The 15603-nt window shown below is 37.5% G+C and overlaps 1 protein-coding gene across 2 annotated transcripts in view; it reads left to right on the forward strand.

Moving 5' to 3' along the window:
- grik3 (glutamate ionotropic receptor kainate type subunit 3) overlaps positions 1-15603 on the forward strand; it is a 91711-nt gene that overhangs the window by 50838 nt on the left and 25270 nt on the right. For both annotated transcript variants that reach the window (XM_063486200.1, XM_063486201.1), the window contains 7 exons: positions 3820-3993; positions 4181-4438; positions 4529-4710; positions 7569-7622; positions 10230-10400; positions 11008-11151; positions 14615-14722. In XM_063486200.1, coding sequence (XP_063342270.1) covers positions 3820-3993; positions 4181-4438; positions 4529-4710; positions 7569-7622; positions 10230-10400; positions 11008-11151; positions 14615-14722 — 1091 coding nt within the window. The remainder of the gene's footprint in view (positions 1-3819; positions 3994-4180; positions 4439-4528; positions 4711-7568; positions 7623-10229; positions 10401-11007; positions 11152-14614; positions 14723-15603) is intronic.

Consider the following 15603-nt stretch of genomic DNA (forward strand, 5'->3'; position numbering starts at 1 on the left):
ATGCTATAAAGAACTGCTTGTCCCTTATCTGATGGAGTTGTGGGAGGTCTTGTGCATTAAACCTTGTTATTGTGCTTATGGTAGATTTCTGAAAATGGGCAAAACAAATTATCTTCTGGATTTTCCTTCCAAGGAGCAGGTTTTCCCCTGTTTATTAAATTTGTTAGAGTGCTTCTGAGCAATGCACATTTTATCCTCTTAACAGTCAAATTACTATATACTCCAGCAATTACTTAATGTACTCTAATGAGATTTCCCCATGAAATGGAAGGATTCATTTATTTTAATGTGACGCATTCCACCGGGCAGGTTTATGCATCACATCCCCTTGCAACTCACTGAAGCTTTGACTCATAAATAGTAAGATGAGCTTGGCTTTCAGAATTGCCACTCTGGCCACAGTAACAGAACTATATGATTGTGTGATCCAGGCACTGGGGGTCTTTTCAGGGGCATCAGTGGGTCACAGGTACCATTTCTAAGCTAAGCTCTCTGCAGCCAGGTATTCTCTAGGATTAGTAAAATACCTTGTAAAAACAAGCTGGCAGGCAGCATTTGTGTGATAGACGAAGGGAATCCAAAATCCCAAACACATGCTGCAGAAAAAAATATGAGGTAAAATGAAATGTATCGCTTTGTATTCTTGACCCACTGGCTGAAATCAGGGATGTTGCAATATACGGTTGGGCGATAACTGGAAAATACAAAATTGAAAAATTGCTATGAATAATTGATTTTCAAAGAAATAATTGGTACTGAAAAATAGCATATGATAACATCATAAACCATTCAGTGTCATTATGGTTATGGTTGCATACTCAGTTTGCAGTTTATCACAGCTCTTTTTTCAGTAACTACTCTTCTGCACCATCAGCCTGTCTATGTACATTATTAACAACATTCATTTTTCTCCTACACATTGGAACAAAATTATTTCCAGTAACAAAGCCAGTACGCTAAACTGGACCACTTACACTACATTTGCTCTGCTGCAGTCAGGCTGTTGTTACATTGCTGAGTGAAGCACCCGAGATGGGCAACTGTTAACGACTTAATTCTTAATTTAATTACTGATTTTCTTTTTATTTGCTCTTGCTACGTCTCCTGCTCTCTCCATTCCAAGTGTTCTGAGCATATGCTAGCTGCTTCATTAATCTGTGCTACTGTGTCTACATTTTATGGATGGACTGAGTCCCTGCAGTCTGATATATATTTACACTACCAGTCAAAAAAACTTCTTCTTATTTAATGTTTTTTTTCTATTTTGACTGCTTACTATACTGAAGACATCAAATATATGATGCGAGATATATGAAATCATGTAGCAAAGAACATATAAAATAAAAGACACATTTAGAGTATTTTAAATAAAAAACATTAAATAAGAAGGTGTTTCCAAACTTTTGACTGGTAGCATGGGGGACTCAGTAAGAATTTGAAGAAAAAAAAATTCTTATCATAATTATACCTTATTTTTAAGTGCAAATCGGAGATCATGACAGCCCTAGGTGGCCAATTTTAAACTTTTTTGTATTTATTTGTTCATTGCACTGTAAATAAATGTTAATGTTATGTATGTTGTGAATGTTGTAATGTATGTGAATTGAATAATGCATTTATTGTTAAAAGTATTTCACTGTTCAGCCCTTGTACTGAATGCTAATCATTGTGTTTTTGAGTCCGTAAAATGAAATTTAATTGACACTTGATTACTCACAAAATCTGTTTTAAAAAAATTAATATTAAGATATCCAGTTAATATTCCCCTATTGACTGGATATCTTAAGGGGTTTGACATTAGCATGGACAAATCCAGCAGCTTAAAGAAATCCACTAAGGTATATTATTTTAATACAAGCATGAAACAGAGATGTATAAAAGTACAATAAAAGAACAGGAGGAAAATAATTAGGCACTTTCAAATGCTCTGCGGCATCACACTAACACAAAGCAATTTGTCGTTCCTCCTATCATTTCCTGATTGAATTGGAGCGTTAACATAGACTGGGAGTGATTATTAACTGATATCAATATGAGCCTGAGCCTTGACTCATACACACTATTAATATGCAGCAGAAAATACTTTAAAGGCATCCTCTATTGGTATTTAGACGTGTGTGATCCCGGTGTTTAAAAAAAGCAAAAAAAGACCTGGTTTTGAAAGGTTGTCTGTATATCTGAAATGATGGGCATAAAGTTAAACTTAAGCACAGACATTTGTAACTTTTGATGGTGGTGAGCATTTTTTTTGTTCCAGAATTGACGGAAGATGGCAGAGACATTTCGCTTTGTTACTGAAATGGATAATATGATGAGAGTGGAGGTGGAGGAGCCAATGTCTCCATAAGCTGATGTTCCTGCAGGCATCTTTGAAGAAGCTGTCTAAACTGTCTTCTTTAAGGCTGTAGCCGAGACACGAAGGGACTTTGCTGTCTTACATTTGACAGTTCATGTTTGTTACTGTACCAATTACATATAAATCGAAACGCTTAAACTATTTAACATTAGATATGGCATGCGTTAGCTTGGAGGGGTGTTGAATTAATGTTTATATGAATCCCAGTTAATGGAAAGGAACGCAAAACACAAATATTAACTTAATAAAATGAGTTTACAACAGAAAGACTCCAGCACCAGCTTTTTTGTTATTTCTAATTGTGTATTATACAAGGAGTAGTGAAAAGGTGGATGAAAGAGGGATTTCAGCTTCAGTCTATCATGTACATCTAGGCTGCCATAGCCTGCTCTCCTTCAAAGCTAGGATATCATTCCCCCTCTGCCAGCATCAAAGATCTTAGAATACCTTAATTGCCCATATCTCCAGATCCACTTTTTTGCTGGGAAAAACATTGCACAGTTTACAATGCATGAGTGTAAATTTACATTGGGTGTATAATTTTAAGTAGCAAACTGTGATTTGTGCAGGTGATGAATGCAAAACTTAATTAAGTTCTGAACAACTCCCACTTTTCTACTCCTTTACTTTCAAAGGTGAACATTAAAGAAACATTTATCTTTACTTCTGCCACTTAACAGAATACAGAATAAAACCCATTGGTTGATAATGCATGTTAATAAAGGTAGGAGCTCTTTCTACATTTACAACCAGTTTTCAGGGGACTGGTATTAATTTTTAATTGAATGATTACATTTTTTTTTCTTTTTTAAAATGTTTCGACACCAAAAATCCATCCTGCTTCTATCGATCATATCAAGAAAAAAAGGTATTCCAAAATAAACAAAAAATACATAATATACAGTAGTGGATGTAGTGCAGGATTACCTGTCTGATACACCACCGTCTAAAGCAATACTGGACTTTGATGTTCATACAGACATGTTTGCAACTTTAGAGCAGTGGTCCTGGCCATCTGAAAATGGGAAAAATGCTTTCCTTTGAATTTTATGTAAAAGAAGAGTGCCCAAGTCCAGTTATCTGCACCAACAATGTGGTATTCGGGGGAAATAAAAGGATATCTTAATGGAGAGACAAGAGCCTGAGATATTCTGCTGCCCTGATGAAACAGCCAAACACACACACACACACACACACACACACCTTAAATCCATTATGGCTTTGGACTTCAAAGCAGATATTGGGTTTTTTGAGCATTCCCTAAAAATGGAGAGAGTTGCTCCATGTTTGCTGAACAAAATTTTATATCTCACGTAATGTGCACTTCTCCCATCAGTACGCGTCCTAATATTTTCTCCATTTAGTCCTACCTTAATTTGTGTCTGTCTTCCTGCTGTTGTTTTTTGATTAGATTTCAGACCAGTTGTTGTGGTCCTTACCCGTCTCTCCTTTTTGTTTTTCAGGTGGAATTTTCGAACAAACAGACGGACCTGTTTCACTCGTCAGTGCGGAGGAACTTGCCTTTAAATTTGCAGTCAATAACATAAACAGAAACAGGACTTTGTTACCAAACACAACATTAACTTATGACATACAGAGGATTAATATCTATGACAGCTTTGAGGCATCAAGAAAAGGTGAGTAACTTGTCTCACATTTATTCAAGGATTGTGACCACAGTGTGGATGAAGGCAGGAATCTGGTTTGTCACACTGTCATTAACTTCATATTAATCTGTGTTTTTGATCTGAGAATTCCCAAATTCTGCTGTGACAGGACATAAGTCAGGTTCTTCTCAAGCTCTTGTCCCTTTCTCCTCTTCAGCTTGTGACCAGCTGTCTTTAGGCGTAGTTGCAATATTTGGGCCCTCACATAGTTCATCATCGAATGCCGTGCAGTCCATCTGCAATGCACTGGAAGTGCCGCATATCCAAGTGCGGTGGAAACATCACCCTATGGACAACAGAGACACCTTTTATGCCAATTTATACCCAGATTACTCATCTTTAAGCTATGCTATCCTGGACCTGGTGCAGTTTCTCAAATGGAAAACAGCTACAGTTGTATATGATGATAGCACAGGTAAACAGACTGGTATATTATAACATGTTACTTCAGTTACTTGGGGTATATGTTATATGATCATTTTTGTACTGTTTCTTGTCTGATAAGGTCTTATAAGACTACAGGAGCTGATAATGGCCCCGTCTAGGTATAACATCCGACTAAAGATCCGCCAGCTTCCTCTCGACACGCAGGATACAAGGCCTCTTCTCAAAGAAATGAAGAGAAGTCGGGAGTTCCGGATCATCTTTGACTGCAGCCACCACATGGCAGCACAGATTCTCAAACAGGTTAGTGTATTTATAAATGGTCCTACTGTCAGATCTCGGAATGGGTAGAGAAATGAAAGGATGTGGTCCTGTTCAATATATTAATTCCCATCAGATTGGTTTTGATTTAAGTTACAGAGGATTACACATGGGACCGGGATTGAAGAACAGTAACAGAAAATGCACCACTAAAAATAAGACAGCAGCAAGCTGCTAGGGAGTATGGGGATTTCCGCAAATACAGTATTTCTTTTTTACATCAGTGTGATTCTTGTGCCCAGAACACTGGTGCTGGTTCCAAAAGGGAAGCACAAAATGGACACAGCACTACTGAAGTGTTCGTCCCAAATTTGGAACTGCTGATATGAGAGAGATTGCAGGAATTTCATCAGCGAATGCAGCCCACAAATTCTGTCTGCAATAATTTCCTTCCTACAAAAATTACCCCAACTTCAGATATATGAAGGTACATAATGTTCACGTCTGAAATCTGTTGAAGGTGAGCTGGTTCTCAATAGGCACCAAGGCAGAACTGACTCTGCCTGCACCAGCATAAAATTGGTAGAAAATAGGTGAAATTGAGAAAACTTGGATATTTGTTTCATTTGGAGGACATTTGGAATGATTTATCATGAGCGGAGACTGTCAGTGTATCCGTTTTTTGGTTTTGCCCATTAAATATTTACAAACAAGGAAAAAAGAACAAAATCCACATCCACATTCTTATTCTGTTTGCTAAACTTTTAACTACTCAGACAAAAAAATGCGATCTGAGAAGTTTTATTATCAAAACTGTATATAGTGTGTTTTGATTCTAATGATTGTCAGCCAACAAAGAGCTGTCACTATGATGCATGGAGCAGAGAATATGTAGGTGGTCTGATGCTCTTTGGATGTCAGGAACAGACTGGTGGATCCCCCCACCCCCACCCCTCATTCAGTTTGCTGTCAGCTTCTGTTAACATTTTGCCAAATGCATCATCTCCTCAAAAGTTATTTGAATAACTCAGTCCACCCCAGTTATTGAGATCTAAGGTGACATATATTCGCTCTTGGCCAGTCTGCACATCGCGCGCTAAGAAACCAGTGTCCTCTTGAGAGAAGTGGTGAGAACGCTATAAGGCAAAAAAGCTCCAGACAGTTGTCTTCCATGACTGAGCCGGCCAGAGCTTTTACATAGAAATAAGGGCAAACTACATTCATTGCTGACAGCCTTTTATGTGCCATGGATCAATTAAAAAAGCTCCTTAAACGTGCATCTGTCAAAGTGTGTGCTGTACTGTACAGTACTGTGACCTTACATATAAAACGTTATTGTACTTTGCTGTGATACATTCTACAATAAATTGTTTGTGAGAATTTACTTTATGAAAAGTGCATTAGACACAAGTGCATCATATTAACTGTCAATCCCAGGTATTCATCCAAGCATTATGTTCAGTATCAATTACGTGTCTGATATTTTTTCTTTAATTAATAGTTGGGCCTTTAAAATATCAGAAAATTGCTCATCGTAAGTGTCTCGAGACATCAGTGATATATTCAAATTGCTTGTCACATCAAAGAAAACAAAGAGAACAAAACAACACTGATGAGATATAATTTAAGACATTTTTACTTGAGAAATTACTAAAATGATCAACTGATCATTTTTTTTCCCCTCTTTCATATGTTGACTGACTGGCTAACCATTTTACCTTCGATAAAGTCAGCTGTACATACTGTCAGTTTGGTAAATCTTATTTATTTGTAATGCACGGAACAATTTTTAAATAGAATGCGGTGTGATTGTCACTTAAAACTTGAAATGCAAAATTTTGAATGGATACCATCTGTGCTTTGATTAGTTGGCAGCATTCACTGTATTTATCAGCTGCTATTTTAAGACAGGCAGACTGGTCCATTTATACATTTACAAAAAGGTTGCTCCAGACTAAGATAATGAGTAAAAATGAAAAGCATTGAATTCATTTGTAATGAGACTTGCATCAGGCCATTCATCATTGCAATCTCGATGATGCGACTGAATTTTACTAAGCTTTACACTTTACCTCTGTCATGCTTTATTGGAATTATTTCTTTTGTCATAACAAAACACTCAGTCCTATCTTTCTTGCAGCATTCTCAGATTTACAGGTTGTCCTGTCGTCACACTCGTCAGACTGGGCAGGCATATATAATAGAAGATTACCAAAATAAAGAGTAAAAAATGAAGGCTGACAGAGTTATGCAGCATCGGGAAAATTACAGTTATTAATGAAAACTCCTTCTTACACTATAAAAAATAAAATAAAATTTCAATGTCATGTGTTTGGCTGTCTATAGATGCAGAAATAAATTTGCTACCACATGAGCATAACGTCTGATTTACATAACCTTGGCTGTTTTTTTTGTTTTTTTTTTTAAACAACAGATGGTACAATTAAATGGAAAACACAGCCACCATGGGAATGTAGTGCCTTTGAATGTAGATGGAGTGAAACAAGTGGCAATGATGGAGTGTTCAGATATGAGGCAAAGATTACCGAGCTCTTTTGATTGAAAGCTCTCTTGTCTGCTGGGATAACGTCACATGCCTCAAGGCATTCCAAACCATTTAAATGCATAGAAAAGCATCAAGCCATTCTGTAATTCTGTGGACCACATATGGTGCAGAAATCCCAGCAAACGGCAGCAGAATCTCACCCGCAAAATTAACAGCATGTTGGTCAACATGCTCGTTAAAACCTCTGTCTTTTCGTGCATTCCTTTAGCATTGTTTATTCTGACAATGCCGTTGATTCTAAAATGCCCTGACACGACACAATTACAGTCTTCTCTGTCCCGTCTCTACTCATTCACACCTTTCTTTCCCATCTTCTGTCTTCATATCCTTTCAGGCCCAGACCATGGGGATGATGACAGAGTATTACCACTATATCTTCACCACTCTGGTAATGTACCATGCTTGTTAATGCAAATAGAGTCTCGTTTGTTCTCATCTCCCCACCGCTTGAGTTTTTGATGAATAGTGGCTAATTGCCAATGGAGTTTGGATCCAGTCCATAACATCAATTTTGTTTGACAAGCCGAAGGCATAATGGAGTCTTCTGTTTGCTGTAGTAAACACTTCGCTTTATAGTAAAGTCAACAGAAGTCTTTGAGGTAGCAGCATGGGGAGGAAAAAAGGAAAAGAAAAAAGACAAACAAACAAAAAAAAAAAAACCCAAACCCAGCAGATTGAGATTTAAAAATGAATGTGACTTTCAAGTTGGTACAATCATTGTATATATTAAATACACACATATATATATCCTCGTATGTACTTGCAGTTTATGCAGTCAAGCATCCAGCTAATAGTCTATATCATTTATATTCAAGAACTCAAGAAACAAAAGAAATCGCTGCCCAAAGAAACAATGAATGACTGACTAAAAGAATTTAGGTTGATCATTTAGATATGTTTAACAGATTTTGAGTATGTAACCGTTTCCCTCCCATCATGAGTATTTTTAGCTCCCGCTCTGATGAAATGATCTCATCTGACTAATACTAGCAGACCCAGCAGGGTACCATTGCTGCTCCCTACTGCAACCCTGACTATCTGGTGACTGAATGAGAATGAATACCAGCGTGTTCGGTGTTGTTCCTTTCATTCCCTGTTATTGTCTTTGTTTCCCTTGTGCCTCCCTTGTGCACTCCGTCTCTCCGGACTTGACCAGTCTGTTGTGATAATGCAATATGACACAGAGGTCCAGGCGTGATGTGTGTCATCTTTCATGCTCAACAGCGTGTCAATGACATTGTTCTGCTATGTGCCATGTTTGTATAGCAAACTGGTTGGTTTAATAGGGAATGCAAAATGTCTTTTCATCGCCGGTGCACTAGTCTGTGTGTGTAAGTGTAGCAGTTTCCTGGCTTTTTCTCTAGCAAGATATTTACTTGAGGATTAACTGAAAAACTTTTATTTGATATGATTTTTTGCATCAACAATATTTTTCACATAAAGGCACTATATCTTTATAGAATCAGAGTGCGATATCTATCTAAAGCTGCAATATACTGTCATATTGACAGACACCCCATTAAGAAGATTATACCTTGCGGCTTGATTTGATCCAAAATGATGAATACTTGCATGGTGTACATGGCAATACAATTTCCTCTCGATGGAATTCACTGATGTCTGTGTTTTATCTTCTGAGGTGAGGGAAATGCCGACTTATTAGAGCGTGAAAAGGTAACAGCAGAGTGGTATCGGGTAATAACTTCCTTGTCCTTTGAAATGAGTCTGTCATAGCTCCCGCATTGCCATAGCTATCTCTGAGAACCTAAAGACAAGAACTTTGTTATGTTTGGTACCTGTACAACACTTCTGTGTGTATATAGATATACATTGGGGTTTTCTGGTAAAGAGATAATTGTAATGTTATTGTAGGGTTACACAAAGTTTGCATAGCATATGTGTGCGTGGAAGGCAGCAGTGGAAAATTTAGACTTGTAATTGAAACAGATTACTTTTCTGCCATTGCAAAGGGGCTAAAGCAACCCCTTTTTCCAAAAATGCAGTGATGTGTAAATCATTGCATTGTGTGCTTGTAGCAAAATCAAAATGAGGGCAACAATAAAATCTCAGCGTTTGTTGTTGTTGTTAAAAATAAAGGCGTACTATAATATACTAAATATTCTATCCCAGTATATTTAGATTCAAAGCTAAAAAACCTTAATCCTGATCTGCTGTACTTTATTGATCATTTCTTAATGTCATTTGGAACAATAGTGGTTTTCTTTTCTTTTCATAAAAAAGCTCTGTACTGCATTCTAGTGGGAAGGGGGGAAAAGATGAGAAATATTTCAGTGATTCAGAGCAACGACCGTTCTTTAGTAAGTGTCTTACACGCTCTTGTTCTCCCAGCACTAACCCCACAGGGTGCTAATGAAATATCTATGTTCATCCAAATGTCTTTTCCAAGCCCCCTGGCCCATTCTGACACGACATGTGTCAACATGTGACTTCACACTTCAGCTACAGTGGCTGCCCCAGAAATTGCAGTGGCTCAAATTGAATTGCTTTTTGCTTATAAGTTACCAAGGGAATACAAGTGTTGAAATGTTAATATTAATTTTTTTCCTTTCCTTGTTCTTTAATTTTTTCTGAGCCACAAGCAATAATTAGAGTCTTGACAAATTAAAAAAGAATGCACCTATAGAGTTCTATTCAACTAAAAAGCAAAATACATCCTGAGCTTTTAGCTTGTGCACTTGGTTCAACATTTTGTAGGAACTAAAGCAATAAAATAAATAAACAAAAACAGTTAACAGGCTAATTTTAAAAGGATTATCCAGCAACTAAAGCTATTTAGGTCTTTTTAGGTTTGCCTTATGATATAGACACCATTTTCCACGACATACTTAAATCCCACTTTATTTCACCTTAATAAAGTTATCGCTTTAATTGGCTGCTGTGACATTATCTTTATGTGTGGGATTGAATAAATACTTAAAGACGCTCAGTGGTACTAATTAAGAATCTACTCTTCATTACTTCTGTCTCTCAAAAGGACCTGATGGCCATCGACCTTGAGCCCTATCGCTTCTGTGGCGTCAACATGACTGGTTTCCGCATCCTCAATGTGGATAACCCTCAAGTTGCTTCCATTGCAGAGAAATGGTCAATGGAAAGGCAGATACCACTTAAACCTGATTCAGGCCTGCTGGAGGGCATCATGACGGTATGTGGTATATACTTTTGAAGTCAGTCTAATCTTTAATCTTGTGTGGCTTGGTACGAAATTACTCTTTACCTCAGGAATTATCTCAGCAGTAAGCTCTTTATTTTGGTCTTGTGCTTTACTGTTAGGCTTCAGCAATGACTGAAAAAAAAAAGACTAAAAAGTTCATCTTACACATAGCTATCCAAAATTATGTGTATATAATAAGGCCCTTTTGAACCAATTATCCTTTGAGATGTATTCATCACTCTTCTTCAGTTTAGTTATTGGCATGTTGTACCTTGATACATAGTATATTTTTAGGAAAACGATAGAGATGTAATCTCAATAAAGCTCTTTTGGGGTAGAGTGGAGCAGGATGCTTACAGCATGAGTGCACCAGCCACACACACACATAAAAGAAACATCATCCGGAGACCATGTTTATTTTTTACTGTTCCCATCAGTAGTATAAATAAGGCAAGCAAAACAAGGTTGAAGGTTGAATTATTAGTTAGTGTATAATTGATGTGAAAATAATAATAATTAGTAGTAAGACTAACGGTGACTCAACTGTTTATGTCTTTGTAGAGTCTTTAGCTGAAACAATGTTCACCCCTTATTCCAGACAGATGCAGCTCTGACCTATGATGCAGTCCACATTGTTTCCGTCTCATACCAGCACGCTCCTCAGATGACCGTAAACTCACTGCAGTGCCACCGCCACAAACCCTGGAGATTTGGAGGCCGCTTCATGAGTTTCATCAAAGAGGTGATGGGGCACCTTTGGCCTGTTGATATTTGATCTAAGTGTTGTTTATATAGAAACATACTGACTGAGTGGTGAACAGGACTACGGGAGCAGAGTGAGAGCCATGTAGTCGTGTGGGACTTGGATATTTACCCAGCAAAATCAATCTTATCCACATACAAAGTGAACCAAGACTTGATAGACACATCAAAGCAGCATTGTTGTCAGCTTTATAAATTCCCTGTATTCATAACCTATTTTCCAGAAAGCATGTACTGTAACCTTTTGAAAACACAACTTGTGTAATCGTCTCTTATTTCATCTAACATGAGGCCCTGACAGTGCCTCAGAATTCAAAGACGAGTCTGTGCAAAGTGAGAGATTAAGGGTGTGCAGAGATGCTACTATTTGTATCTTCATTTGTACAAACAACAGAATCATTTGTATCTGTGTTTTTCATGGGTGTGGTCGGGAAATGTTGAAAATGTCAGGAGTTACAGTTTTCTCACTTAAGAAAATAACTCCAGTTAAAGCAAATTTGAATGACTTTACACAGGCTTTACTTTCTGAAGAATATTCTACAACTGTGGGAAGCCTTCTTTGGCTATTTGGCAAAATGGATGTGTTGGTGGTGTTTGATATACGGTCAACATTTGTGACCAGTTTGTGACTAGTCGTGTGGTCAGCTTTGGTCACTTTTCTTGTGGGAATCTCAAACACCACTATGATAACGGAGAGGAAAATTTGTATGTACATTACAATACCTGACCTGATACCCATTCACTCTTTTATACAAGAAAAGTATTCTGCTACGTAATTACCGTACTTTTCCTAAAAAATGCAGTATGCTATTTAATTACTCCTCAGAGAAAGTAATTCAATACACTACTCATTATATTACAGTCATATTACTCTGTATACTGACTTGAAATGAACATAACTGCCAGTTAATGATATAATCCTCAGGTTACAGTCCTACACAGCGACATAAAATGAGGACGTACATTATGTTTCTCTGGAATATGTTAAACCCAACACTGAAAATAGGTAGCACAAAATCAGAATAAGCTGTCATTGTGGATGGTCACCTTCACGTGTTCCCCCCCAAAAAACAAAAAAACATGTTCCCTGTGTCATGCTGTTCCACTTACTCCACTTTGCCTTTATTAAAAGCAGCAAGGGAGCAATGAGTAAACAGTCTCTCTCATTAATGTATGTCCACTGATCTGTATCTACAACCAAGCTGCAAAGAGAGGGAAGAGTAGACGTGTCTATAGATCCTTGTGTGGTCCATTTGTTGGGCAGGACAACCCCAAATACAGAGTATCAGTTGCCACTCCCTTTCTAGTCTAGATTACCAGGAAAATTAAGTGCAGAGAAAAGATCATCTGGCTTGCAGCCTTGTTCAGTGATAAGCACAAGTGGAATTGGGGCTCCAAAGAAAAATAAGTATAACCTTTGTTTGCCCTAATGCATTGCTTTCAGAAAGAAAGCGGGGGTGTGTGGGAGGTTTTAAATGGCCACGACTTGTAGCTCCTCCAAGACTTTGCTTTACCAACAGATGGCATACTTGAAAGGACAAATTCTGGTCTGGTCTTTCTATAAATGGTAGACTCCCAGTAAGCATTCAAATACAGTGTCATAGCCAAAATCATCATCTCACTTTGCTGAACAGGAAACACTTTTTTTGTTTCAAGTGGAAATATGAGGTGGTATGATTTTTGAGTTGCCTGGAGTTGCCCTTTTCTTAGTGGCAGGGATAGCAGTGCATGTGCTTATGTGTCTTGGACTTCCCAGCAGTACACTTGAAGAGACCTGAAATTATAAAGCACACTAAAACTGTATTTGCAGTATTTTATTTTCACAAATATCTGAGTTCAGTTCATTTCGTTTTAGACGACTCTGTAATTAGAAATTGGATCATTTGTTTCATAGAACAAAGGAAGACAGGTGAAGATGGGTAAACTGATGAGTGAAACATACATAAAACGGTGTAACTGTATATTAAGCAGTTTTAATTAAAGTTAATTAGTTTTAATTAAAGTTATTTCACTGAACATTTAGATGTGGTTCTGCATTATTGATTAACAGTACTGTATTATTACCTTTTACTCACAATGTTGTTGTTTTTAACCATTTAACACTAGGAATTCACTACATATAGTATGCACTGAAATGTGATATTATATATTCTGTTAGTTTTTGGCTACACATTGCCTACTGGAACAGGAGCTATAAAATCCCGCTGCTGTTTAAGATGCAGTAATAGACACAATTCTTTTTGCCTGCAAAGTCTGCACACCCTATATCTTACAAACGTCTGGTGTCTGTGTGTGTCTGCAGTATTTAGTTTAAAAAATGCCAGTGTTAGCCATCTTGAAAGGATTAAAGTAAATTCAATATTATTACATGATTGTTCTTATGCAAACATACCGTAGTCTTAGGTTATGAAAGCTTAGACTCAGGCCTAATTTACGCTTACTTCAAGACAGGAGTGTGACATATTCTGAAGGTCGACTTCGCCCTTTCGATGTGATATGGCTGACGCATTTATGTCACTCTCTGAATTAGAGCTGTTTGAACATGCCACCCACCTATATGGCAATAGGCCAGTGGGAATGAGGTATGACAGTGTTTGGAATGCCACAAATTTTTCCTTGAAGCCTCAATATTCTCATGTTCTGGCAAGCTACATGGTAGTTGGACAGCTATAGCCTGTAGTGTCATCACAGTTTAGATTTTAAACATCAGAAAAGTGTTTATGATATGTAAAGATTCATTACCATGTACAAAGACCCTTTAAAAAAACCTTACAATGCTGTGGTGTACGCACTGGGGTGCAATCGCAACCATAAAACTAAAAGAGACAAAAATAAAATGAGTAGAGTTACTTCCTGAGTTTTTTATGATTGCTGCAATGGTCTGGGGTATGTTCGTGTATTTAGTACGGGCCTGCATGTATTTGCCTGTGCACACGTCTGTGGAGGTGGCAGGTATCAGGGAATCATAATAGGGGGCAGTTGTATGTTTTTCCCCTCATGGGGAATCAAGCAAAGGGAGACGGTTGTTAATTAACTCCATAGTCTGAAGGGAAAATGCGTTGGAGGCATTGAAATGTAAAATGTAATTAAAAAAGAAAATGCAGCCTGTGTGATTTGTGTTTGTACTTTTGGTTCATGTCTGTGTGGGTGTGAATTTGCTTTCCGTGAACGTCAAAGTATGTTGTAGTGTGTTTTGTTGATAGGACTTAAACATTTTTCTTCGGTTTGTTGTTTCTTACTGTTGTTGAAGTACCTTGCACCTTCTAGTTTTTGAAACATGTAGGAGCAGTACAATGGGGAATCAAAATATTATATACAGGTATATGGGTAGACGTGTACTGTATATAGGTGTCAGAAAGTAGGTATGCAATAGCACTAAATTTTGGAAACATGGGTAGTTTGCGCTCATGCTGGGTAAAATATGTAGATATTTTGTCTTTCAGTCCCACTGGGATGGTTTGACGGGTCGACTGTCCTTCAACAAAACAACTGGTCTACGTACAGACTTTGACCTGGACATCATCAGTCTAAAGGAGGATGGACTTGAAAAGGTAACTATTGTTTAATGTAAATCCTTGTTAGACGAGGTAAAACATAGAGCAATGTTTCATGGCAAGGAGTATATAAAATGTAGAGTTTCTGCTATGACTATTCCATCAAAAGAATTTATAAAATTGCTCATTAAAATATATATATACATATTTCAAATTTTTTAATGTTGAATACACGCACACTTGACAATATCATTTACCTCCTAACAAGGAAGCAAATTGGCTGTTTCAACATAAGCATAAGTTAGTGGATCATAAAGCAAATTGGATTAGGGTACACATTAGGGTGTTAATTGCTGCCTCTCTTAATGATAATTTGAGGTGATGCCCAAAATGCTGTTTGGTGGTAATGAGCTGTATAAACATGTTTCACACAAAAAGGGGGTGTGGGGGACTAAAAGGTTCCTACTGTAGAACTTATTTTATTATACTGGAAGGCCTCTGGATTACAACAGCTATTCTCTACTAAAAGGCTTTCATACATTATGAATACATCAAATAGGGATAAGTCCCATTATGACTTCTTCAAGTACTCCCTAAAGGCTCAAGAATATATAATAGCAGGGGCTTTTCAGCTTGTAACTCCTCTGTTCCAGAATGAAGCTTGTAATACTGCAGCTTTGAAATGATTCTTCTTCCCTCTTTTATTGGCATCTTGTCCTGCATGAGGTCAATTAAGTTGAAGCGCAGTCATCTCCCAAAAGTATTTGATGCCATATTAGTGCATTCTCATTGTGCATCTGACAAATCCCACTCTAATGCATGCTAGGGTTGATCCGGCAGCGTGCTGCAGATTGTTGGAATTTTTTTTCCCCCCTTGTATATCCATGGAATCGGCTTTGACTGTTTGAGCCTATTAAGATGTGGACTTTTTTCTCAAC

This window comes from Pelmatolapia mariae, linkage group LG10_11 (genome assembly GCF_036321145.2).
Source record: "Pelmatolapia mariae isolate MD_Pm_ZW linkage group LG10_11, Pm_UMD_F_2, whole genome shotgun sequence".
Taxonomy (NCBI): Eukaryota; Metazoa; Chordata; class Actinopteri; order Cichliformes; family Cichlidae; genus Pelmatolapia; species Pelmatolapia mariae.